The sequence below is a fragment of the Odontesthes bonariensis genome, chromosome 23, assembly GCF_027942865.1.
Source record: "Odontesthes bonariensis isolate fOdoBon6 chromosome 23, fOdoBon6.hap1, whole genome shotgun sequence".
In the NCBI taxonomy this organism is placed as follows: domain Eukaryota; kingdom Metazoa; phylum Chordata; class Actinopteri; order Atheriniformes; family Atherinopsidae; genus Odontesthes; species Odontesthes bonariensis.
The window spans coordinates 1,964,167-1,984,203 of record NC_134528.1 but is presented as its reverse complement, the minus strand read 5'-3'; the positions used below and the strand labels follow the sequence as shown (position 1 = coordinate 1,984,203).

The following is a 20,037-nucleotide window of genomic DNA, read 5'->3' as shown; positions in this document are numbered from 1 at the left end:
CTTTGTCGGTGGTTTTCACAGGTCTGCGTGGTGTCGGCCACCGTGGTCCAGTTGTTGAACGAATTCCCAGAACTAACCAGAACCCTTCACAATGTCTTGTGTCTCTTCAATCCTCTCTATCCTCTCATGGGCTGCCTCAACTGCATCACCAAGGTGGGTTCAGAACCAAAATGCTTTGTTTTACCTTTCAAGACATGTGGCGTCGGCATTTTTAAAGGGACAGTTCGCCTCTTTTGACATGAAGCTGTATGACATCCCATATCAGCAACATCATTTCTGAACATCTTCTTACCCCCTGCTGCGTCCTGTGAGCAGAGTTCCAGCCTCGTTTTGGTGTTGATGAAGGTAGTCCGGCTAGTTGGCTGGAGTCTCGAAAATAAAGCGTTTTGCTTCTCAGAACAACATGCGTTCAACAGAGTAATACATTTGCATCACAAAATCATTGTCCAGGAAAAAGTCAGAGCTCACAATCTCTTGGCCCTATTTTGTCTCCCTTCGTAAGAAAAAAAAATTCAAATCCTGGTTTGGGTAGGGGGTAATGAAAGTATAGAGGGTGCCAGAGGTGGAGGCAGGACAAGACACACTAGCAGATTCAGCAGACAAACTCACCTAAACAGTCCTATAATCATTAAAAATACCAGCAGAAACTAAGCCATACAACTCACTCAAGGCCAACTCACCTAAAATGGCCGCCTGGTTTCAAAAGGCTCACATGGGCCACACCCTCCACTTAAATATCCTGAAATTTCTTCTTTGCTTCTTCAAAGAGTCTGTTTACCCTAAGTACCCCCCCGACTGGGCCCCCAGCTGCTATTGCTTCTTCTAATCCAAATCCACTGACTGGACTTTACTGCCTCATCTGACACTTCCTTCACTATTTTCCTCACACTCTGTCCACTTACACCCAGCTCCCTCAACAATGAGACGACAGACTTTGCAACAAATCCTCTCCATCCTACTTCCAATGGACAGATTCTAACCTTCCATCCTCGCTGCTCTGCTTCTGCCCCCAACTCCACATATCTAAGCTTTTTCCTTTCATATGCTTCTGCTACTAATTCCTCCCAAGGAACAGTCGGCTCTATGAAATAGACTCTCATTCTACTCCTAGACCATAAAACTATATCAGACCGTAGATTTGTAGAGGCTTTCTCCTGGGGAACAACAAGTTTATTTCCTAAATCTAGCTGCATCTCCCAATCACAAGCATCCTCCAAGCCCTCTTGAACAAACTGAATTGCCACTCTCTTCACCTTAGACCCTCTTAAGTTTACCTGCCTTCGTTTATCTTCAATACCTGCAGTTAAGCTTCTTAATACTTGGTCATGTCGCCATGTATACCGGCCTTGTGACAGACTAACCTTACAACCCGACAAAATATGCCTCATGCTGCGTGTACACCAAGAGCGACCTACGCTACCTGAGCGCCGGATATCATTATTTCTCTACGGAGGGTGAGCTAACTGGGCTACCAGAGCGGATTCCAGCGATTAAACTCAAGCTAACATTATGGTAATGAGCTATGACATGTTTCGGCGAAAACCAATGACAATCCACAGATTTTAGGGGTCCGACAATCCGCTGGGTTCGCGGAAACAAACGTGTAAACTTTAGTTCCTATCCAAACAATAGTCGTTTAATCCTGAGACTGTTGCAATTGCCGTGTCGAGTGCTTCAATACAATAGTGTAGTAACCCCACGCATACCTTTCTCACTGAAGTTAAGTTTTATTTCGGATTTAGTTTCTTTTTCACAGCTGCCTCTGCTATTCCTGCTCTTCTCAGGTGTACCTAATGTAGTTTAACATGATTTGTAACTTGATGTATATCTTGTATAACAAATTGTAAATAACAACACGTTTATTCGTGTCCCTGCCCTCACCTGCCACTCACTCCTCATGTTTTTTTTTTCGCGGGGGTGCTGCACAGCCGCGGGGCCTTTAAAAATCGAACATTCTAAATGTGACGTCACGAGCTTCCAAAGCTACCAAAACAAATTCTCAAGCGAAGCTTCTCCAGCGACCTCCGCTACCAGGCAGCGTAGGTCGCTCTTGGTGTACACGCAGCATTAGAGTTGCAGTACCTGAACATAACGAACATAACGGATCTCCAAAAAAAGTGTGACTTATACTCCGGAAAATACGGTAATAGTTCTTGTTTTCTAGTTGTAACTGAACTACCTGAGCAGGTGAAAACTAAGCATGACAATATTTTCTTTTAATTCATGCCAGAAGCTCGAAATCTGAACCCAATGTTGTTAATCAGTAAGGTTCCACCTTTGGGAGGATAATTTTTCTGGTGTTTTTTTTCATTTCCAGGCGACCTTCCTCCCCTCCGTCTATGAGGAGAACCTCTTGTGGAAGAACCTGCTCATTTCAGTTGTGGCCGTGCGTATCTGCTTCCACGTAATTTGGTGCAAACATCGATGAAAGCCGCAGCCTAGCTTCAGGTTAAACCGTAATGTGGATGTGTGTCTTTGCTCAGCCCTATCTGCAGTGCATCCTTCTGCTGTTCCTGCTTCGGTGGCTGGAGATCCGTTTCGGAGGAAGGGCGATGAAAAACGACCAGCTCTGCAGGTGACCGTCGGGTTAAAACTCGGATTACAGGAAGTTATGAGACCAGTCATAATTCTGCCAAATTCAAGCTGTTGCTGTCGGGATTCTAACTTTAAAGGCTAAATATGTCAGAAATTGTGCAGTTTATCACCAAGTGGAGTTTATTTCGATCAGAGTTTGTTATTAATATTTAAAAACTCATAACTTTTATTACTTAAAATGTGTGCAAAATAACACAAAACCCTTTACCCTGACTATCAGAGGCTTGAATCTTTACTCTTTATACAGTTTGATTAGATAACGATTCAGCTTTTAAGCGTTAGATCTATCTGAAGATGCTACTCTTTCATTGATAAATAGAAAGCTGTCATAATTCCCTTTTTTATTTTGTGTTTTTAAAGATTAAACAAGTTGCATCCTCTTATTTACCAGCATCTGAGTGACTGGACTTATTTCACCATGTAAATTCAATTCAATTCATTTTTATTAATGTAGCGCCAAATACAACAAATGTCACCTCAAGGCACTTAGATAATAAAGTCCAATTCAAGCCAATTGGAATTCAATTAATTGTAATCATAATTATTCATAAAATAATCCAATTCGTTCATATAGAGCCAATTCAAAAACAATTTCCTAGCAAAGGAAATGGCAGCACATTTAAAATAAAACTAAATGCTAAAAGCTATACACTACTTTTGAATTCTTTTTTGGATTTTTTGTACAAATGCGATTAATCGTGATTAATCAGGGAAATAATGAGATTAATTAGATTAAACATTTAAATCGTTGCCCAGCCCTACTAAATATGTAAAAATGCGACAGAACTGATTAGGTATAAACGTAGAAAAAGCTGCTTCTGGAAGGGTTTTATGAAGCTTGTTACAGTGTCTCACTGCTTTCTAAACCTTTTACAGGATCTCATCCAAGTCGAAACCCAAACCGGAGCGAATCCCAGAAGAAGGGCTGAACGAGGACGAGGACGTTCAGATGGAGAAGGCCCGAGTAAAGGAGGCCCTCACCTGTCAGTCCTGTCAGGAGGTAGATGTCATACAGATGTGGACTGAAGACAGTCGTTTGCATTTTACAGCAGCTGTGATGAGGCGTGAGCTCTGCACCTCTTCTCTGTCTCCATCCAGAAACCAGCTGTGGTGGTGAGTAACCTGAGGAAGCAGTACAAAGGCAGAAAGGAAGGTTTCACTTTCAGCAAGAAGACCAAAGTGGCCACAAAGAACATCTCCTTCTGTGTTCGCAAAGGTGCGTTTCGTCTGTTTCTCACGTGACAAATCTTTCTCCGTCTGATAGCTGCAGAAGGTGAGTTTCAGGAAGAAGCTAATCTGCTGTTTCTTCAGGTGAAGTTCTCGGGCTGTTGGGTCCCAACGGAGCAGGAAAGAGCACCGTCATGCATATGCTGTCCGGGGACACCGACCCCACCTCAGGCCAGGTACAGAGCGCACAAAGATGGAGCATCTCTGTTGTTTAACACAGGGGCTGTGTTCGAAACCGCATACTACATACTGCATACTACATACTACATACTGCATACTACATACTACATACTGCATATTACATACTACATACTACATACTGCATACGGCATACGGCATACTGCATACTACATACTACATACGGCATACTGCATACTACATACTGCATACTACATACTACATACTACATACGGCATACTACATACTACATACTGCATACTGCATATTACATACTGCATACGGCATACTGCATACTACATACTGCATACTGCATACTACATACGGCATACTGCATACTACATACTGCATACGGCATACTGCATACTACATACTGCATACTGCATACTGCATACTACATACTGCATACTACATACTGCATACTGCATACTGCATATTACATACTACATACTACATACTGCATACTACATACTGCATACTACATACTACATACTGCATACTACATACTGCATACTGCATACGGCATACTGCATACTACATACTGCATACTGCATACTACATACTACATACTACATACTGCATACTGCATACTACATACTGCATACTACATACTACATACTGCATACTACATACTGCATACTACATACTGCATACTACATATTACATACTACATACTACATACTGCATACGGCATACTGCATACTACATACTGCATACTACATACTGCATACTACATACTTAATACGGCATACTACATACTACATACTGCATACGGCATACTGCATACTACATACTGCATACTACATACTACATACGGCATACTACATACTACATACTACACACTGCATACTACATAGAGTTCTTTTGACTCGTGGGGGAAAGATTTTGTCCTCACAGAGTGATATTAGATCCAGATTAGATTTCTTCTTCAGACCTTCAGAACTATATTATTCTTCTAAGAGTCCAACACATAAAAACATGACTTTAATATATACAGAGAAACACTAAATAGAATTTCACTCCTGTTAACTTCTATCCATCTAAAAAAGAGATGAAAATTAGAGAAATATATAATCTTTTTATAAGTTTGTGGCTTTAAGTTCATTTAAACAGTTCTATTTAGGTTGAGGCTAACAAAGCAAGTCTGTTTGGTCCTTTGTGTGCAGTAAGGCAAGGCAAGGCAATTTTATTTATAGAGCACAATTCATACACAGGGCAATTCAAAGTGCTTTACAGCTACATAAAATCACAAGAAGGCAATAAAACCATTAAAAACGAATAAAAAAAATAAAAGAAAGAAATTTAAAACCCATTAAAATAATCATTAAGTAATTAAAAAGTGAAGAGTGCTGATAAAATACTTTCAGGTGTCATATGCACAGCTAAACAGAACTGTTTTCAGCCTGGATTTAAACATTGTCAGAGTTGAGGCCTGTCTCACATCTTCTGGAAGACTGTTCCAGATGTTAGGAGCATCAAGCTGAAACGCAGCCTCACCTTGTTTAGTCCTGACTCTGGGCACCAGCAAGAGACCCCTCCCTGAGGCAGGAGACCCCTCCCTGAGGCAGGAGACCCCTCCCTGGGACAGGAGACCCCTCCCTGGGGCAGGAGACCCCTCCCTGAGGCAGGAGACCCCTCCCTGGGGCAGGAGACCCCTCCCTGAGGCAGCAGACCCCTCCCTGAGGTTCTCAGAGCCCGAGTTGGTTCATATGGCTCTAACATGTCAGAGATGTACTTTGGCGCTTGACCGTGAAGAGACTTGTACACAAGCAGAGCTGTTTTAAAGTCTATTCTCTGAGCGACAGGAAGCCAGTGCAGAGACCTGAGCACTGGACTAATATGGTCGTATTTCTTGGTTCTATCAGGACTCGAGCAGCAGCGTTCTGGATGTACTGCAGCTGTCTTATAGCCCGTTTAGAGCCCAGTGAGCAGGCCGTTACAGTAGTCTAACCTGCTGGAGACAAACGCATGGATCAGTCTCTCTAAGTCTGGTTTAGACACTATTCCTTTGATTCTGGCAATGTTTTTTAGATGGTAAAAAGCTGCTGATGTTACAGATTTAATGTGGCTGTTAAAGTTCAGGTCTGAGTCCAATATTACCCCGAGATTTCTAACCTGATAGTTAGGTTTTAGAGAGAGAGTCTCAAGGTGACTGATAACACTTTCTCTTTGTTTCTGTGGGCCACAGACAATGATTTCAGTTTTGTCTGAGTTTAGCTGGAGGAAATTGTTTTGCATCCACACACTGATCTGTTCGATGCAGCGACACAGTGTATCTACAGGCCCGTGTTCTCCTGCCGTCAGTGACACGTAGATCTGAGTGTCTTCTGCATAGTTGTGGTAGGACACATTATAGCTGCGTATTAGCTGGCCTAGTGGAAGCATGTACAGATTGAACAATACGGGTCCCAGGATTGACCCCTGGGGAACCCCACAGGTCATAGCCATTTGGTCTGAGACACAGTTACCAATTTCAACAAAATATTTCCTGTCCTCCAGATAGGACTTGAACCAGTTTAAAGCACGACCAGAGATTCCCACCCAGTCGGGCTGAGCAATTTTATCGATACTGCAATATATATCGATATTTTGTTTCCCGATAAAGTATCGATTTTTCGGCCCCGAAGATATCTATTTTTTATTATTATTATTTTTCAAATTTTATCTCTTTTTTTCTTTTTCCAGATGTTATTTAAAAAAAAAAAATTCCATAATTTTCTTTTTTATTTTAAAACAAGCTTTATTGAAAAGTCAGATGTTCCAATTATTGAAAACACAGAACATTAATATAATACAATGCCAGGGGGTCACATTATACAAAACGGTGATAAATTAGTTCTTAAAAATGTTATAAAGTGCACAGTTCTCACGTTTGTTTCTGTTTGTCTGGCGGTGTTTTCCTTCCGGTTCAAAGGTCGGACCACGATTCATGTCAAATCACACTCTTTTTCTCAGAAAAATGATGTAAGTGTATTGAATCGTATTGTGAGATTCGTGTATCGCTGCAGCCCTAGTGTGCAGTAACGTGTGCTGGAAGTCATTCTCTGAAACTCTTTACAATGCACCACATAAACCTTCTTTTGGCGACCGTGTGGAAAAGGTGTAAAACAACCAAAACAAATGAGAATAAGACGTACTGAACGTGTCTCCCAGGTGCTGATGGGAGACTACAGCACGGAGTTCCGTCCTGTGGAGAATCCTCTGGAACACGTGGGCTACTGTCCTCAGGTGAACACGCTGTGGCCTCGGATCACTCTGCAGGAACACCTGGAGATCTACGCTGCCATCAAAGGCCTGAAAGGACAGGACGTCCCGGGCATCATCAAACGGTGAGTTCTGCACCATCAGCACAACTCTGGGGGTTTAAAAACGTATCCGGGCACGAGATGTGCCATAAAAAGTTTAATTTAAGTTCACCTGATGCTAAGCAGAGAGTGAGCCTGAGGAAGCTCGTGCATAAAGACAGCCCCTTCAAACTGCTCCAGATCCACACATCCAGATTCATTAGAAATGAATGGCAGTCATACATCTTTGGTGGATATAAACATATTAAAGGGATAGTTCGCCTCTTCTGACATGAAGCTATATGACATCCCATATCAGCAGCATCATTTCTGAACATCTTCTTACCCCCTGCTGCGTCCTGTGAGCAGAGTTCCAGCCTCGTTTTGGTGTTGATGAAGGTAGTCCGGCTAGTTGGCTGGGGTTTAAAAAATAAAGCGTTTTGCTTCTCAGAACAATATGCGTTCAACAGAGTAATACATTTGCATCACAAAATTGTTCTCCAGGAAAAAGTCAGACCTCACAATCGCTTGGCCCTATTTTCTCTCCCTTCGTATCACTGCCTGCTGCCGACAGCCGCGCCTGTTACGGTGTTTGCTGCTCGGTCTGCTCACAGGACGCAGCAGGGGGTAAGAAGATGTTCATAAATGATGTTGCTGATACGGGATGTTACACAGCTTCATGTCAAAAGGGGCGAACTGTCCCTTTAAGCATCACAGTTGGGCTCATCTTTCTGCACAGCTGCTGTGAAAAATCCAACTTTTAGATCAACATATTAATGTCATTATTTAACGAGCGGCTTGTTCTGGTATAAATGTGTCGCTTGGTTTTTACTGTGATGATCAGCCGTCAGTGTTTGTTGTTGTTGTCAGTGTGGTGAACGCTCTGGAGCTGAAGGACCACTTAAACAAACAAGCAAAGACCCTGTCTGCAGGACTCAAGAGGAAGGTGAGAACAGTCTAAACCCACCGGCTCGGCTCGGCTCGGCTCGGCTCGGCTCGGCTCGGCTCGGCTCCTGTGGCGTCCAAACACCAGCACAAAACATTCTGTAGAAACACGGGCAAAACAAATTAGTGCTTTACCTCCCGTTGTGGCCATTTATGTTTTGTAAATCATAAGTTCTATCAATTTAGTTTTCTTTGGGCAGTTTGAATTACAGATTTTGATTCCAAACTAACTAAAGTACATTCTTCTTATATTTGAAATTGTTTAGATTATTTTGGTAACTTTTAGACCCCCCCATTAATTAGACAGCTTAAGAACACACCGTTGGAGGAGCTTTTTGTTTGTCAGATGTCTGCTGTGAAGACGGGAGGTTTTGGTAAAATGATTTTTTGACCACTTTTTGAGCTTGTAAAATCAGATTAAGTTAGCTTTTGTTTTTCATCTAAGTTGATTTTTAGTTATAGTTTTGTTCATATTTTTAGTTGGAAATAAACTACATATATTTTTTAAAACAATCAAGTCGGAAGTGCGTGCAAGAATCAAACCACCTGTTGCTACCCACAGCCTTTCTTAGAAAATATACTTTGGAGCGTTAGAAGGTCGCGACACCTCCATTTCATGTTTGAGTAACGTCTCTTTTAATTCTTCATTTTGTCTTGTCGTGGTCTGAAAGGTGGAATTATTTCTCTTTTCTTTCACAGTTGTGCTTCGCCTTGAGTATGATCGGGAATCCTCAGATCGTCCTGCTGGACGAACCGTCTTCAGGGATGGATCCCAAGTCTAAACAACGCATGTGGTGAGACAGAATCTCTACGAAACAAACATTCCCGAGCTTTATGGATCAGATTTACTAAACCTGAGGATTTAGTCCGACGGGAGTCTGGGATTTGCTGACACTGATCTGTCATCAGACGCATCCGGCTCATGCCAGTAATGACCAAAAACAAAGCCACAAACAAGCTGTTGATCATTTATTGTAAAGAAAAATCACTGTATTTATGACCCTGCTAAGTAACACGAGAGAATTTGGCAGTTTTTGTGCTCTTTGGCTCTCCCTGTAATTGTGACGTGTACCACCTTTGTCATAAAAAAAAAAACCTGGAAACCAAAGAACTGCGGTTCCTCAGCTGTCAGATGCTGCAGGTTTCACACCGGAGAACGAGCTCCGAAACGAGTCAGAAGCTCCTAATTTTACGGTTCTCGCCCCGTTTCACACGGACCGTTATTACTGTCGCACAACGTGCTGTAGCAGCTTGGCTGTGTTCGAAACCGCATACTACATACTACATACTACATACTACATACTACATACTTCATACTACATACGTTATACTACATACTTCATACTACATACTTCATACTGCATACTACATACTACATACTACATACTTCATACTACATACGTTATACTACATACGTTATACTACATACTTCATACTACATACTACATACTGCATACTACATACTGCATACTACATGCTACATACTACATACGTTATACTACATACTTCATACTACATACTTCATACTACATACTTCATACTACATACTACATACTTCATACGTTATACTACATACTTCATACTACATACTACATACTACATACTACATACTTCATACTACGTACTGCATACTACATACTACATACTTCATACTACATACTACATACTGCATACTACATACTACATACTGCATACTACATACTACATACTACATACTTCATACTTCATACTACATACTGCATACTACATACTACATACTTCATACTACATACTACATACTACATACTACATACTTCATACTACATACCGCATACTACATACCACATACTACATACTTCATACTACATACTTCATACTACATACTTCGTACTACGTACTATGTACTTCATACTACGTACTTACATATTATATACTGCATACTACATACTGCATACTTCATACTACATACTACATAGTTACATACTACATACCTCATGATGCATACCCAACATTTCGGAGAATCTAGTATGCATCCGGGAACTTCTCGCTTACTCAAACTCACATACTAACTCAAAAAGTTAGTATGAGTAGTAGGAGAAGTATGCGGTTTCGAACACAGCCTTTGATTTGATGGAGGAAACCAACGAGGAGCAAATTCAGAGAGAAAATGTCTAAAGTTTGGGAGCATTTAGTAGTATCACGTTTATTCATTCAGCAAAGCGACTTCCACTCATATCCCAGGTGGGAAGGTAAGGGGGTGTGGCCTAAGGACCATTCGAACCCCGGTGAGCCACATGAAAGGCAGCGATCTCACCGCTGCACTAATGTCCCGACACACAGACTGAGAGTCTGATCTCCTGTCTGCAGGAGGGCCATACGTGCTGCGTTCAAGAACCGCCAGCGAGGCGCCATCCTCACCACGCACTACATGGAGGAGGCCGAGGCCGTGTGCGACCGCGTTGCCATCATGGTGTCCGGCCAGCTGAGGTGGGCGCTTAAAACTGAATTATCTCTGAGTCACAGGATCCTGCAGCTTAACTCCGCCTCTCTCCCACAGGTGCATCGGCTCCATCCAACATCTAAAAGGGAAATACGGTCAAGGCTACAGTCTGGAGGTGAAACTCAGAGAGGAGCTGACGGGGCTGCGGCAGGTGGCGCTGCTGCACAAGGAGATCCTCCGGATCTTCCCTCATGCTACCCGGCAGGAGAGGTGAGTCCCAGGCCTGAGCTGCCTCAGACCGAGGGGCAGAGGTGGGCAGAGCAGCCAAAAACTGTACTCAAGTAAAAGTACTGTTACTTTAGAACAATATGACTCAAGTAAAAGTAAAAAGTAGTCATCTAAATAATTACTTGAGTAAGAGTAAAAAAGTGCTCGGTGAAAAAACTACTCAAGTACTGAGTAACTGTTGAGTAACGTCTGATTTGTTTGTTAAAGCCTGATTCATACTCGGCGCAAACGCGCAACTGTTCTGGCTCGAGAACCATTAATGACGTCATCGAAAGCGCCAGCCCCTTCACAGTTCCTTCAGCTCATAAGCGCAGTTTGCGCCGAGAATGCGTCACATTTGCAGTTCTCTCCAGACCAGCGGGCGTCACTGTTGATGAAACAAGCTGAAAAGCATACGAAGAAAGCATACACAATGCCACCTGTGGTGTCACGTCAGCAGAGGCTGGCACATCTGATGCGGAATGAATTTACTCTGGGTGTAGAACTGTATATGTATCTCAGAGCTAAGCGGCTGCGGCAAAAACAGAAGAGATGGTGGATTGTTCGTCCTTTGCAACAAGACAAACTTTGTCAAACGTTGTCCCAGTGTAACTTCATAGACGTGTCGTACAGATGTTTGTAGAGGCGCATCCTCTCGGTCACCGCGGTCTCTGCAGTGTTCATTTTTTCTTTTTCTTGGTCAGCTGTTTCCAGTTGAGCGCGCGCGAAGTCAGAAAAAAAGTTGTGTGCGCAACCTTGCGCCGCGCGAGGATTTTCTAGCTTGCGACGGGGGGCGTGGCGGAATTTTGGGACATGTGACCGTTTGCGCCATTTGCGACCAGCTAGTATGAGCGAGGTCGCGCCAAGTATGAATCAGCCTTAACACAAGCATTCAATCAGACAGACAAAAATACTAAATAATCATCTTTAGGCAAATTAGAGTTCATCCAGTTGATCAAATATACTTACTTGAGCTTTCAAGTCTCAAGTAAGTCCCAAGTCTTAGCTTTCAAGTCCCAAGTCTTAGCTTTCAAGTCCCAAGTCTTAGCTTTCAAGTCTCAAGTAAGACCCAAGTCTTATCTTTCAAGTCTCAAGTAAGTCCCAAGTCTTAGCTTTCAAGTCTCAAGTAAGTCTAAAATCTTATCTTTCAAGTCTCAAGTAAGACCCAAGTCTTATCTTTCAAGTATCAAGTAATTCCCAAGTCTTAGCTTTCAAGTCTCAAGTAAGACCCAAGTCTTAGCTTTCAAGTCTCAAGTAAGTCTAAAATCTTATCTTTCAAGTCTCAAGTAAGACCCAAGTCTTATCTTTCAAGTATCAAGTAAGTCCCAAGTCTTAGCTTTCAAGTCTCAAGTAAGTCTAAAATCTTATCTTTCAAGTCTCAAGTAAGTCCCAAGTCTTAGCTTTCAAGTCTCAAGTAAGACCCAAGTCTTAGCTTTCAAGTCTCAAGTCTAAAATCTTATCTTTCAAGTCTCAAGTAAGTCCCAAGTCTTAGCTTTCAAGTCTCAAGTAAGTCTAAAATCTTATCTTTCAAGTCTCAAGTAAGTCCCAAGTCTTAGCTTTCAAGTCTCAAGTAAGACCCAAGTCTTAGCTTTCAAGTCTCAAGTAAGTCTAAAATCTTAGCTTTCAAGTCTCAAGTAAGTCTCAAGTCTTATCTTTCAAGTCTCAAGTAAGTCCCAAGTCTTAGCTTTCAAGTCTCAAGTAAGTCCCAAGTCTTAGCTTTCAAGTCTCAAGTAAGTCTAAAATCTTAGCTTTCAAGTCTCAAGTAAGTCTCAAGTCTTAGCTTTCAAGTCTCAAGTAAGTCCCAAGTCTTAGCTTTCAAGTCTCAAGTAAGTCTCAAGTAAGTCCCAAGTAAGTCTCAAGTAAGTCCCAAGTCTTAGCTTTCAAATCTCAAGTAAGTCTCAAGTAAGTCCCAAGTCTTAGCTTTCAAGTCTCAATTAAGTCTCAAGTCCTAGCTTTCAAGTTTCAAGTAAGTCCCAAGTCTTAGCTTTCAAGTCTCAAGTAAGTCCCAAGTCTTAGCTTTCAAGTCTCAAGTAAGTCTAAAATCTTAGCTTTCAAGTCTCAAGTAAGTCTCAAGTCTTAGCTTTCAAGTCTCAATTAAGTCTCAAGTCCTAGCTTTCAAGTTTCAAGTAAGTCTCAAGTCTTAGCTTTCAAGTATCAAGTAAGTCCCAAGTCTTAGCTTTCAAGTCTCAAGTAAGTCCCAAGTTTTAGCTTTCAAGTCTCAAGTAAGTCCCAAGTAATTTTTCTTGGTCAAGTCACCTTATTATTGCAATTTTACCTGCAGAATCTGATCTTAATAAAGTGAAAACACAAAGCTATAAGTAACTGTCAGTAAACATCATTGGCCAATGTGTCCAACCTGTCCACCCCGTATCATATCAAGCTAACCTTAGCTAACTACCGACTAGGCTAACAGGATAATATTAGCTCATTTGACGAGCACTTATTGGTCAGAATGGATCTTCAACTGACGAACAAAGTTGGAAGTTATGCTAGATGCTTAACACTCAAGTCATTCAAGTCATCGTGTCTCAAGTCAAGTCAAGTGCCAAGTCTTTAACTTCAAAGTCCGAGTCGTGTCTCAAGTCTTTTATTTTTTGTCAAGTCAAGTCACAAGTCATCAAAACAGCGACTCGAGTCCCCATCTCTGCCATTTAGCGCCCAAACATTCGTCCAATTAAAGCTCCTATAAGGCCAGTTTCATCTCATCTAACTGTGTTCTGCTGCCTTCTTCACAGCTTTGCTACTCTGATGGTTTACAAGATCCCCATGGAGGACGTGCGATCTCTGGCCAAGTCCTTCTCTCAGTTAGAGAGCGGTGAGCCTCTCCCTCCCAAACACACATCCCAGATTCTGCTGCACACATGAGTCCGTTCAATGTGATTCATGCTTTGTTTTTGTTTGTTTTCAGCCAAACAGACCTTCAACTTTGAGGAGTACAACTTCTCTCAGTCGACGTTAGAGCAGGTGGGTGCTGAATAAGCTCCGTTTCATAGCTGCAGGTCAGATAATACGGGCGGAAACGTCTTATTAATCCAGTAAAAGTCTTAAAAGTGTCACTTTGATCGGTCACTGCTGAGAGTTTTCAGCAATCGTTCAAAGATCGAAACGGTTGCTAAATGCTTCTCAAACTGTTAATTCTTTAAACTGTGGGGATGAGGATTCAAAGTTTGTGTCGATGAGGAAGAGCAGTTAGAAATTAATGTGACCAGTAATCACATGATTTCCCTGATTAATCACGATTAATCTCATTTGTACGCAGAATCCAAAAATAAATCCAAAAGTAGTGTATAGCTTTTAGCATTTAGCTTTATTTTAAATGTGCTGCCATATGAATGAAAGTGCCATAACATTTGTTGTGCAAACACACTTTTAACATCAGCATCTTTCTGTAGTTTTTATGTAGAAGCCTCGCTCCACTGTCTGTTTCCTTGAATGACTTGCTGCTATCAGTTGTGTGTTTTGCCTTTAAGTGATATTTTAGACTGGAACTACTACGCTGAGAAGACAATTCAACTTGGCAGAGTTTACAGATGACTTTGGTTCTGTCGACTCCGCCGTCTGGAAGAACTTTAAAATGAAAATGGCCGAGTAAAAGTTCCGTACCCTTCTCCATGTTTGGTGGATCCGCCGATTACTTTCTTTTCCTGTTCCACAGCAGACAGCAGCAGACTTTTACAAAATAAAAGCCTGTGAGCAACAGACTTTTACAAAATAAAAGCCTGTGAGCAACATACTTTTACAAAATAAAAGCCTGTGAGCAACAGACTTTTACAAAATAAAAGCCTGTGAGCAACATACTTTTACAAAATAAAAGCCTGTGAGCAACAGACTTTTACAAAATAAAAGCCTGTGAGCAACAGACTTTTACAGAATAAAAGCCTGTGAGCAACAGACTTTTACAAAATAAAAGCCTGTGAGCAACAGACTTTTACAATAATAAAATAAATAATAAAACAGGGGTGGATTGTGGCGTAGTGGGTTGAGCAGGCGCCCCATGTACAGAGGCTATAGTCCAAAAGCCCCCAAAAATATATATTTTTTTTAATTTAACAAAAATAAATAAATAAAACCTGCATTAATGCGCGATAAAATATTTATCTACGATAAATAATTAATAAGTTAACGCGATAATAACGTGTTAACTCGCCCAGCCCTAGTAGAAAATTATCAAATCAAGAATCATGCCAAGATTATTCAATAAGTTTGAATATGAACAATTCAGCCAGAGAAAGAAATACAGAAAAAGCTCAACAGGAAGCAGGTTTGTAAAGAAGTGCAGAAGAAGAAGAAGACCTTTAGGCTGCCTCTAACTCCGCCTCTAACTCCGCCTCTAACTCCGCCCCCTCCTGACCTGCAGGTTTTCATGGAGTTTGCGAAGGAGCAGGAGAGCGAGGAGGACGACGTGGGGTCCCTCAGCACCACCTTCCAGTGGCAGCGGCTCCGGCAGGACGGCTCCGCCCACCACGCCGACAGCATCGTGCACCAGCTGTGAACCGTCCGGCTTCGTCGTGTGAGGCTCGACGCCCGCTGACCGTGCGTGCGCTGGGCTGAGGCGTGCATGTGCGTCAGCCTCGTCCTCTGGTGCTCCGTGTTTTCTGGGACCCGCAGCACGCCAGCATGAGGCCACGCCTCCTCCTCCTCCTCACGTTCTTACTGTGCGATCCATCGTCAGCGGGACGCGTCGTGGTCGGCATGTTTGTCTGTCGTGTTTGTGACACTGTTTTTTTCTTTTAACACTACAACTAAGATCCATCCATGATCGAGCCAAAGCAGCATCTCTGCCGTGCAGACGTGCACGCCGGCACATGTAACACGGCGGCCCCCCGAGGCGGCGGTCCGCTCTTCTTCTCTGACGAGTCGGATGCTTCGAACGTACGTTCAGCCTCCAGGAAGCGGATTCTGAGGAGCTTCCTGTCGTCACTGCAGCGCCACTTCTGACCACATGGCCGTCAACGTAGCTTAGCTTAGCTTAGCTTAGCTTAGCTTAGTTTGTGTGTGTGTGTGTGTGTGTGTAATCTCACATTTTCAACGAGCAGGTGCATCATTTGTGCAATACCTATCAGCAAATTGTAACTTTTCATCACATTCAGGTGAGAACGTCGGCTTAAAGGGAGATTTTTTTTGGTTCTGGAGCCTCGCACGGTGGCTGCTGGGTGCACTAATTAAACTAAGATAACGGGAACGGATGATGATGAAGGAATAGCAGTGCAGGGGCAACACAAACTGACGTGTCGGGGGGGTCGTCCGCCTCTGTTAGAGCTGCAGAACCTTCAGGTTCCTGAACGAAGCCCGTCCTGGGCTCTGGGTGTTTCCCATGTTTCTGTGTCAGGGATGAGACCTTCATGTGTTCATGCTGTAGCTTCCATGTCTGCCACAGATTGCTGTTTTTTAAAAATGTCACCTGCAATATGAACTTTAAAGGGATAGTTCGCCTCTTCTGACATGAAGCTGTATGACAGCCCATATCATATTTTTCTGATATGGGCTGTTACACAGCTTCATGTCAGAAGAGGCGAACTGTCCCTTTAAGGATTCAGTTTCAGACACAGTGAGTTGGACTTTTAATGTGAGAAGTCTGAAATTCTTGTTGTTTTTTCACACATTTAAGTTGTTTTCTCAAACAAACACTGGATCTGCTCTCAGTTGAACAGCATCTTATCTCACGGTCTCTTTTATTGAACATGCAGCCAGCAGCGTCACATTTTAGTTGAAAATGTTTCACCTCAAGAAGACCAAAATGTTCTTTTTTTTTCCTCTGTGGGAAGAGGTGCGTTGGAGAAGGTTTTATTTGATTTTCCTGGTGGTGGTAAAAATTTGCACTATTTCTGGGAAGTTTTCTAACCTTTTTTTGTATTATGCAATCTTTGTAAGATTCTCCGTGCACTGATTTAATTTTTTAAAGACTGTTCAGTTGTGTGCAGTGTTTGCCTCCCGTATCGTTCTGTGTCTGGAAGGACACTCGTCAGTGATGAACTTTTGATCTTTACACAACCTTTTAATGAATAAATGTTTATTCAAATGATTTTTTTTTGTCCTCTTTTATGTGAATGTTTTAATTAAAGTTTCATAAAGCCAGAAAACAAAGAGTGTGAAATGAATATTAAGTGTACTTCTGCCGCAGAATAACACTGAAATAAATTCACAATACTGTTCGGATCAGGAAATCCTCCCGTTTGTCTATAACTCCATGTTTTTCTTGCCCTGAATACAACACTAACTGGACTAACCATGACTTTCATTATCTACTCAAAAGAGGGCAGAATGCCTTCTGGAGCACAGCTGAACATTAATGTGCACCAGAGAAGTCATAAAAACCAGATATCTGCCACAGGCCTTGTACTGAATCACTGCTCCAAATGAGACATTTATTTATAAATCAGAATTTGCTCGCTGGTGCGATCTGTGGAGATGAAGTCAAATGAGATAAATGTGCATCCAGTCTTTCCTTGGAGAACAATTACTTATTATTATTACTTCCTGATGATGGCCCATCCTGAGGGATTTGTAATAAATGAACAAGTAGGTGTGGAGCGTCTTACTGTACGACACTGACGGGCAGAACTGTGCTAACTATGCTAACTTTCCTCTCACTGTCACAGTAAACAAATCCAGTAACATTAAATAATGTAAACCAGCAGCAGTGAAGAATTAGCAGATACAATTCCCTGCAGATGTGTGTTTACTTTTTTATTTATTGTATTCTTTAAATGAACTGTTAAACATAGTCTGGGACTTTCTGTGTCAGTAACGACAGTTTATTAGCCGTTATTGGTATCGTGTTCATTCACTGCCCTCTGGTGGTCACAGTGCGGAACTACAATAATAATTAATGAAGTTAGCATTAATGCAGATACGGAACACTTCCGGTGTGTACCGGAACTGGTTTTATTTGATAAAAATGTTTAGTGGTGTACAGTGTTTGCCTCTGGTATCGCCGTGAACTTTGTGCTCTCTTTGCCCCGTATTTACTCGAATATTGTAATTTAATGAACAAAACATTTGTTCATTCTGAGCGAGAAGTTCTATCAGAAATGTGTTGAACAGTAACCCAGCTTGTATTAAAAGGTTAACGCTCATTTTGTCAACAGTTTGTATCCATATGACAGTTATGTCTGATTATAACTAACTAACCATTAAAGCGGTTACAGGGTGTAACAGCAACTGTGGCGCCAATCGGGTAATTTAATGATTAAAATATCAACAGCAGTCAAGAAAAACGTAAAAATCCTTACGTTTTAAAAACTTGGTTATTACATTTTTTCACAGGTTATTGATGGTGATGACTATGCTGACTTTGTTCTTGCTGCTACAGCTAGAAGGTGAACAAAATCAGCAACATTACATGATTTCAATCAGCAGGACTGAAGATATGACATAAAATTATATGTATATATTTTTTACTGAACAGTTAAAAGCAATTTTGGAATATTTTCGTGTCCCTTAGAACAGTTTATCAGCCTCCGTTATCATGTTCATTTACTGCCCTCTTGTGGCCACTGGGTGGAACTACAATAATTAGCATTAAAACAGACATAGGTCACTTCTGATGTGTACCGGAACTGATTTTATTTTATAAAGGCTGTGTTCGAAACCGCCTACTTCTCCTACTACTCCCACTACTCATACTAACTTTAACTTTTTTTAAGCTCCCGGATGCATACTAGATTCTCCAAAATGTTGGGTATGCATCATGAGGTTACTACTCATACTCAAACTACCCAAGATGCAACGTAACGTGACGTCGCCGATCGTCATTTCCTGTCAAAACGGCAGTTTCAAGCTAGCTACAACGAGGGTAGGTTCACTTCCTGTTTTCAAAACAAAAGCACCAACTGTATCCTAATGGCTTTCCCTATGATAAAAGGCAACGGGTATTTTATTTTGTGAAAATAACAGGAAGTGCGTTAGCTCACTGCGGCTAGCTTTAGTAGCGCCGAATTCGTGGGAACAAAATTGTAAATAGCCGGTATTTTGTCAGGTTTTCAACACGTTGGGGATCTAAACGACTACTTTCTCGGGGACACTGCGTAATATATTAAGTCATTTATTAGCTCAAATCAACAGCTACTGGGGACTTGAATTTCCCTGAGGGAGTCATCCCAAGGGGTAAATAAAGTTGAGTCATGGGGCAAATAAACGTGAAATATTTACGTTTTTATTTAAAAAAATAAATATGGACTTCGTTTGTATTGTGATAAATAGCTTACTACTTTGATGTTTATAATAACCTAAATGTTTGAGAATTAAGCAAGTTATGTCTTGAATATTTGAATGTTTCACCATCAACACAACGAGAGAGCTGCCTGTGGTAAGATGGCGGCCATCTGCGGACGTTCCACTCCGTTGCCCAGCAACGTGGACGGGACATCAAGCCATTCAATACATATCTATGGGGCGACCGGCAAGATGGCGAACTGAGTGCACGCTCCACCTAGTGCTCTTCGCGGTTCATTCCCCAAACTTTTGGAAATCAAGTCCCTCTTGATGTGTAAATTTAACATTCGCCCTGTTAAAGGATTGTCCGAGTTTATATTTTTATTCTACTGTAAAGCTGGCCATGGACAAAGACTCTGAGAAGACCAAATCAACAACTGCTGCTGCTGCTGCTCTGGCCCTGCATGATTACTGCGACAACGTGACACCTGTGGAAGACATGGAGACTTCGGCTGCAAAGAATTCCCGTCCTTTGCCCGAGACGCCCACAAAAACCCAAACTGACGCGAAGAAAATGAAACTGCGTGAGTAACCAATGCCACCATTCTAACAGCTATAAACAACCTCTCAGCTATGCTACATGACATGAAGTTGCAAGTAAAAGAAAACACCACAACCATAGCCGAGGTAACCAAAAGTGTCGAATTCAATGCCAACGAAATCGAAATGTGCAAATCGGAAAATGCTGCTGTTAAAGAAAAAGTTGCTAATTTGGAAAAAGAAAACGCTGACCTCCGAGACAAGGTGGTGGAATTAGCGCGTTACAAACGACGATGGAACCTAAAGCTCCGCGGGCTCAAGGAAAAGGATAGCGAAAACACACGGGAACGGGTTTCCCATGTCATCGCACAGATCGCCCCACACTGGGCAGAAAAGATCAACTTTGCCATCGACTCCGTGCATCGCTTA

General features: G+C 41.9%; 1 protein-coding gene across 1 annotated transcript in view; it reads left to right on the top strand.

Moving 5' to 3' along the window:
- abca5 (ATP-binding cassette, sub-family A (ABC1), member 5) overlaps window positions 1-17,067 on the top strand; it is a 51,498-nt gene extending 34,431 nt beyond the window's left edge. The window contains exons 25-38 of the mRNA XM_075458061.1: window positions 22-153; window positions 2,318-2,386; window positions 2,484-2,575; window positions 3,472-3,595; window positions 3,694-3,811; window positions 3,907-3,998; window positions 7,153-7,328; window positions 8,154-8,229; window positions 8,928-9,022; window positions 10,575-10,694; window positions 10,765-10,917; window positions 13,650-13,729; window positions 13,823-13,878; window positions 15,272-17,067. Of these exons, the coding sequence (XP_075314176.1) occupies window positions 22-153; window positions 2,318-2,386; window positions 2,484-2,575; window positions 3,472-3,595; window positions 3,694-3,811; window positions 3,907-3,998; window positions 7,153-7,328; window positions 8,154-8,229; window positions 8,928-9,022; window positions 10,575-10,694; window positions 10,765-10,917; window positions 13,650-13,729; window positions 13,823-13,878; window positions 15,272-15,406 (1,518 nt within the window). The 3' untranslated portion in view covers window positions 15,407-17,067. The remainder of the gene's footprint in view (window positions 1-21; window positions 154-2,317; window positions 2,387-2,483; window positions 2,576-3,471; window positions 3,596-3,693; window positions 3,812-3,906; window positions 3,999-7,152; window positions 7,329-8,153; window positions 8,230-8,927; window positions 9,023-10,574; window positions 10,695-10,764; window positions 10,918-13,649; window positions 13,730-13,822; window positions 13,879-15,271) is intronic.
- Window positions 17,068-20,037: the final 2,970 nt, after the last annotated feature.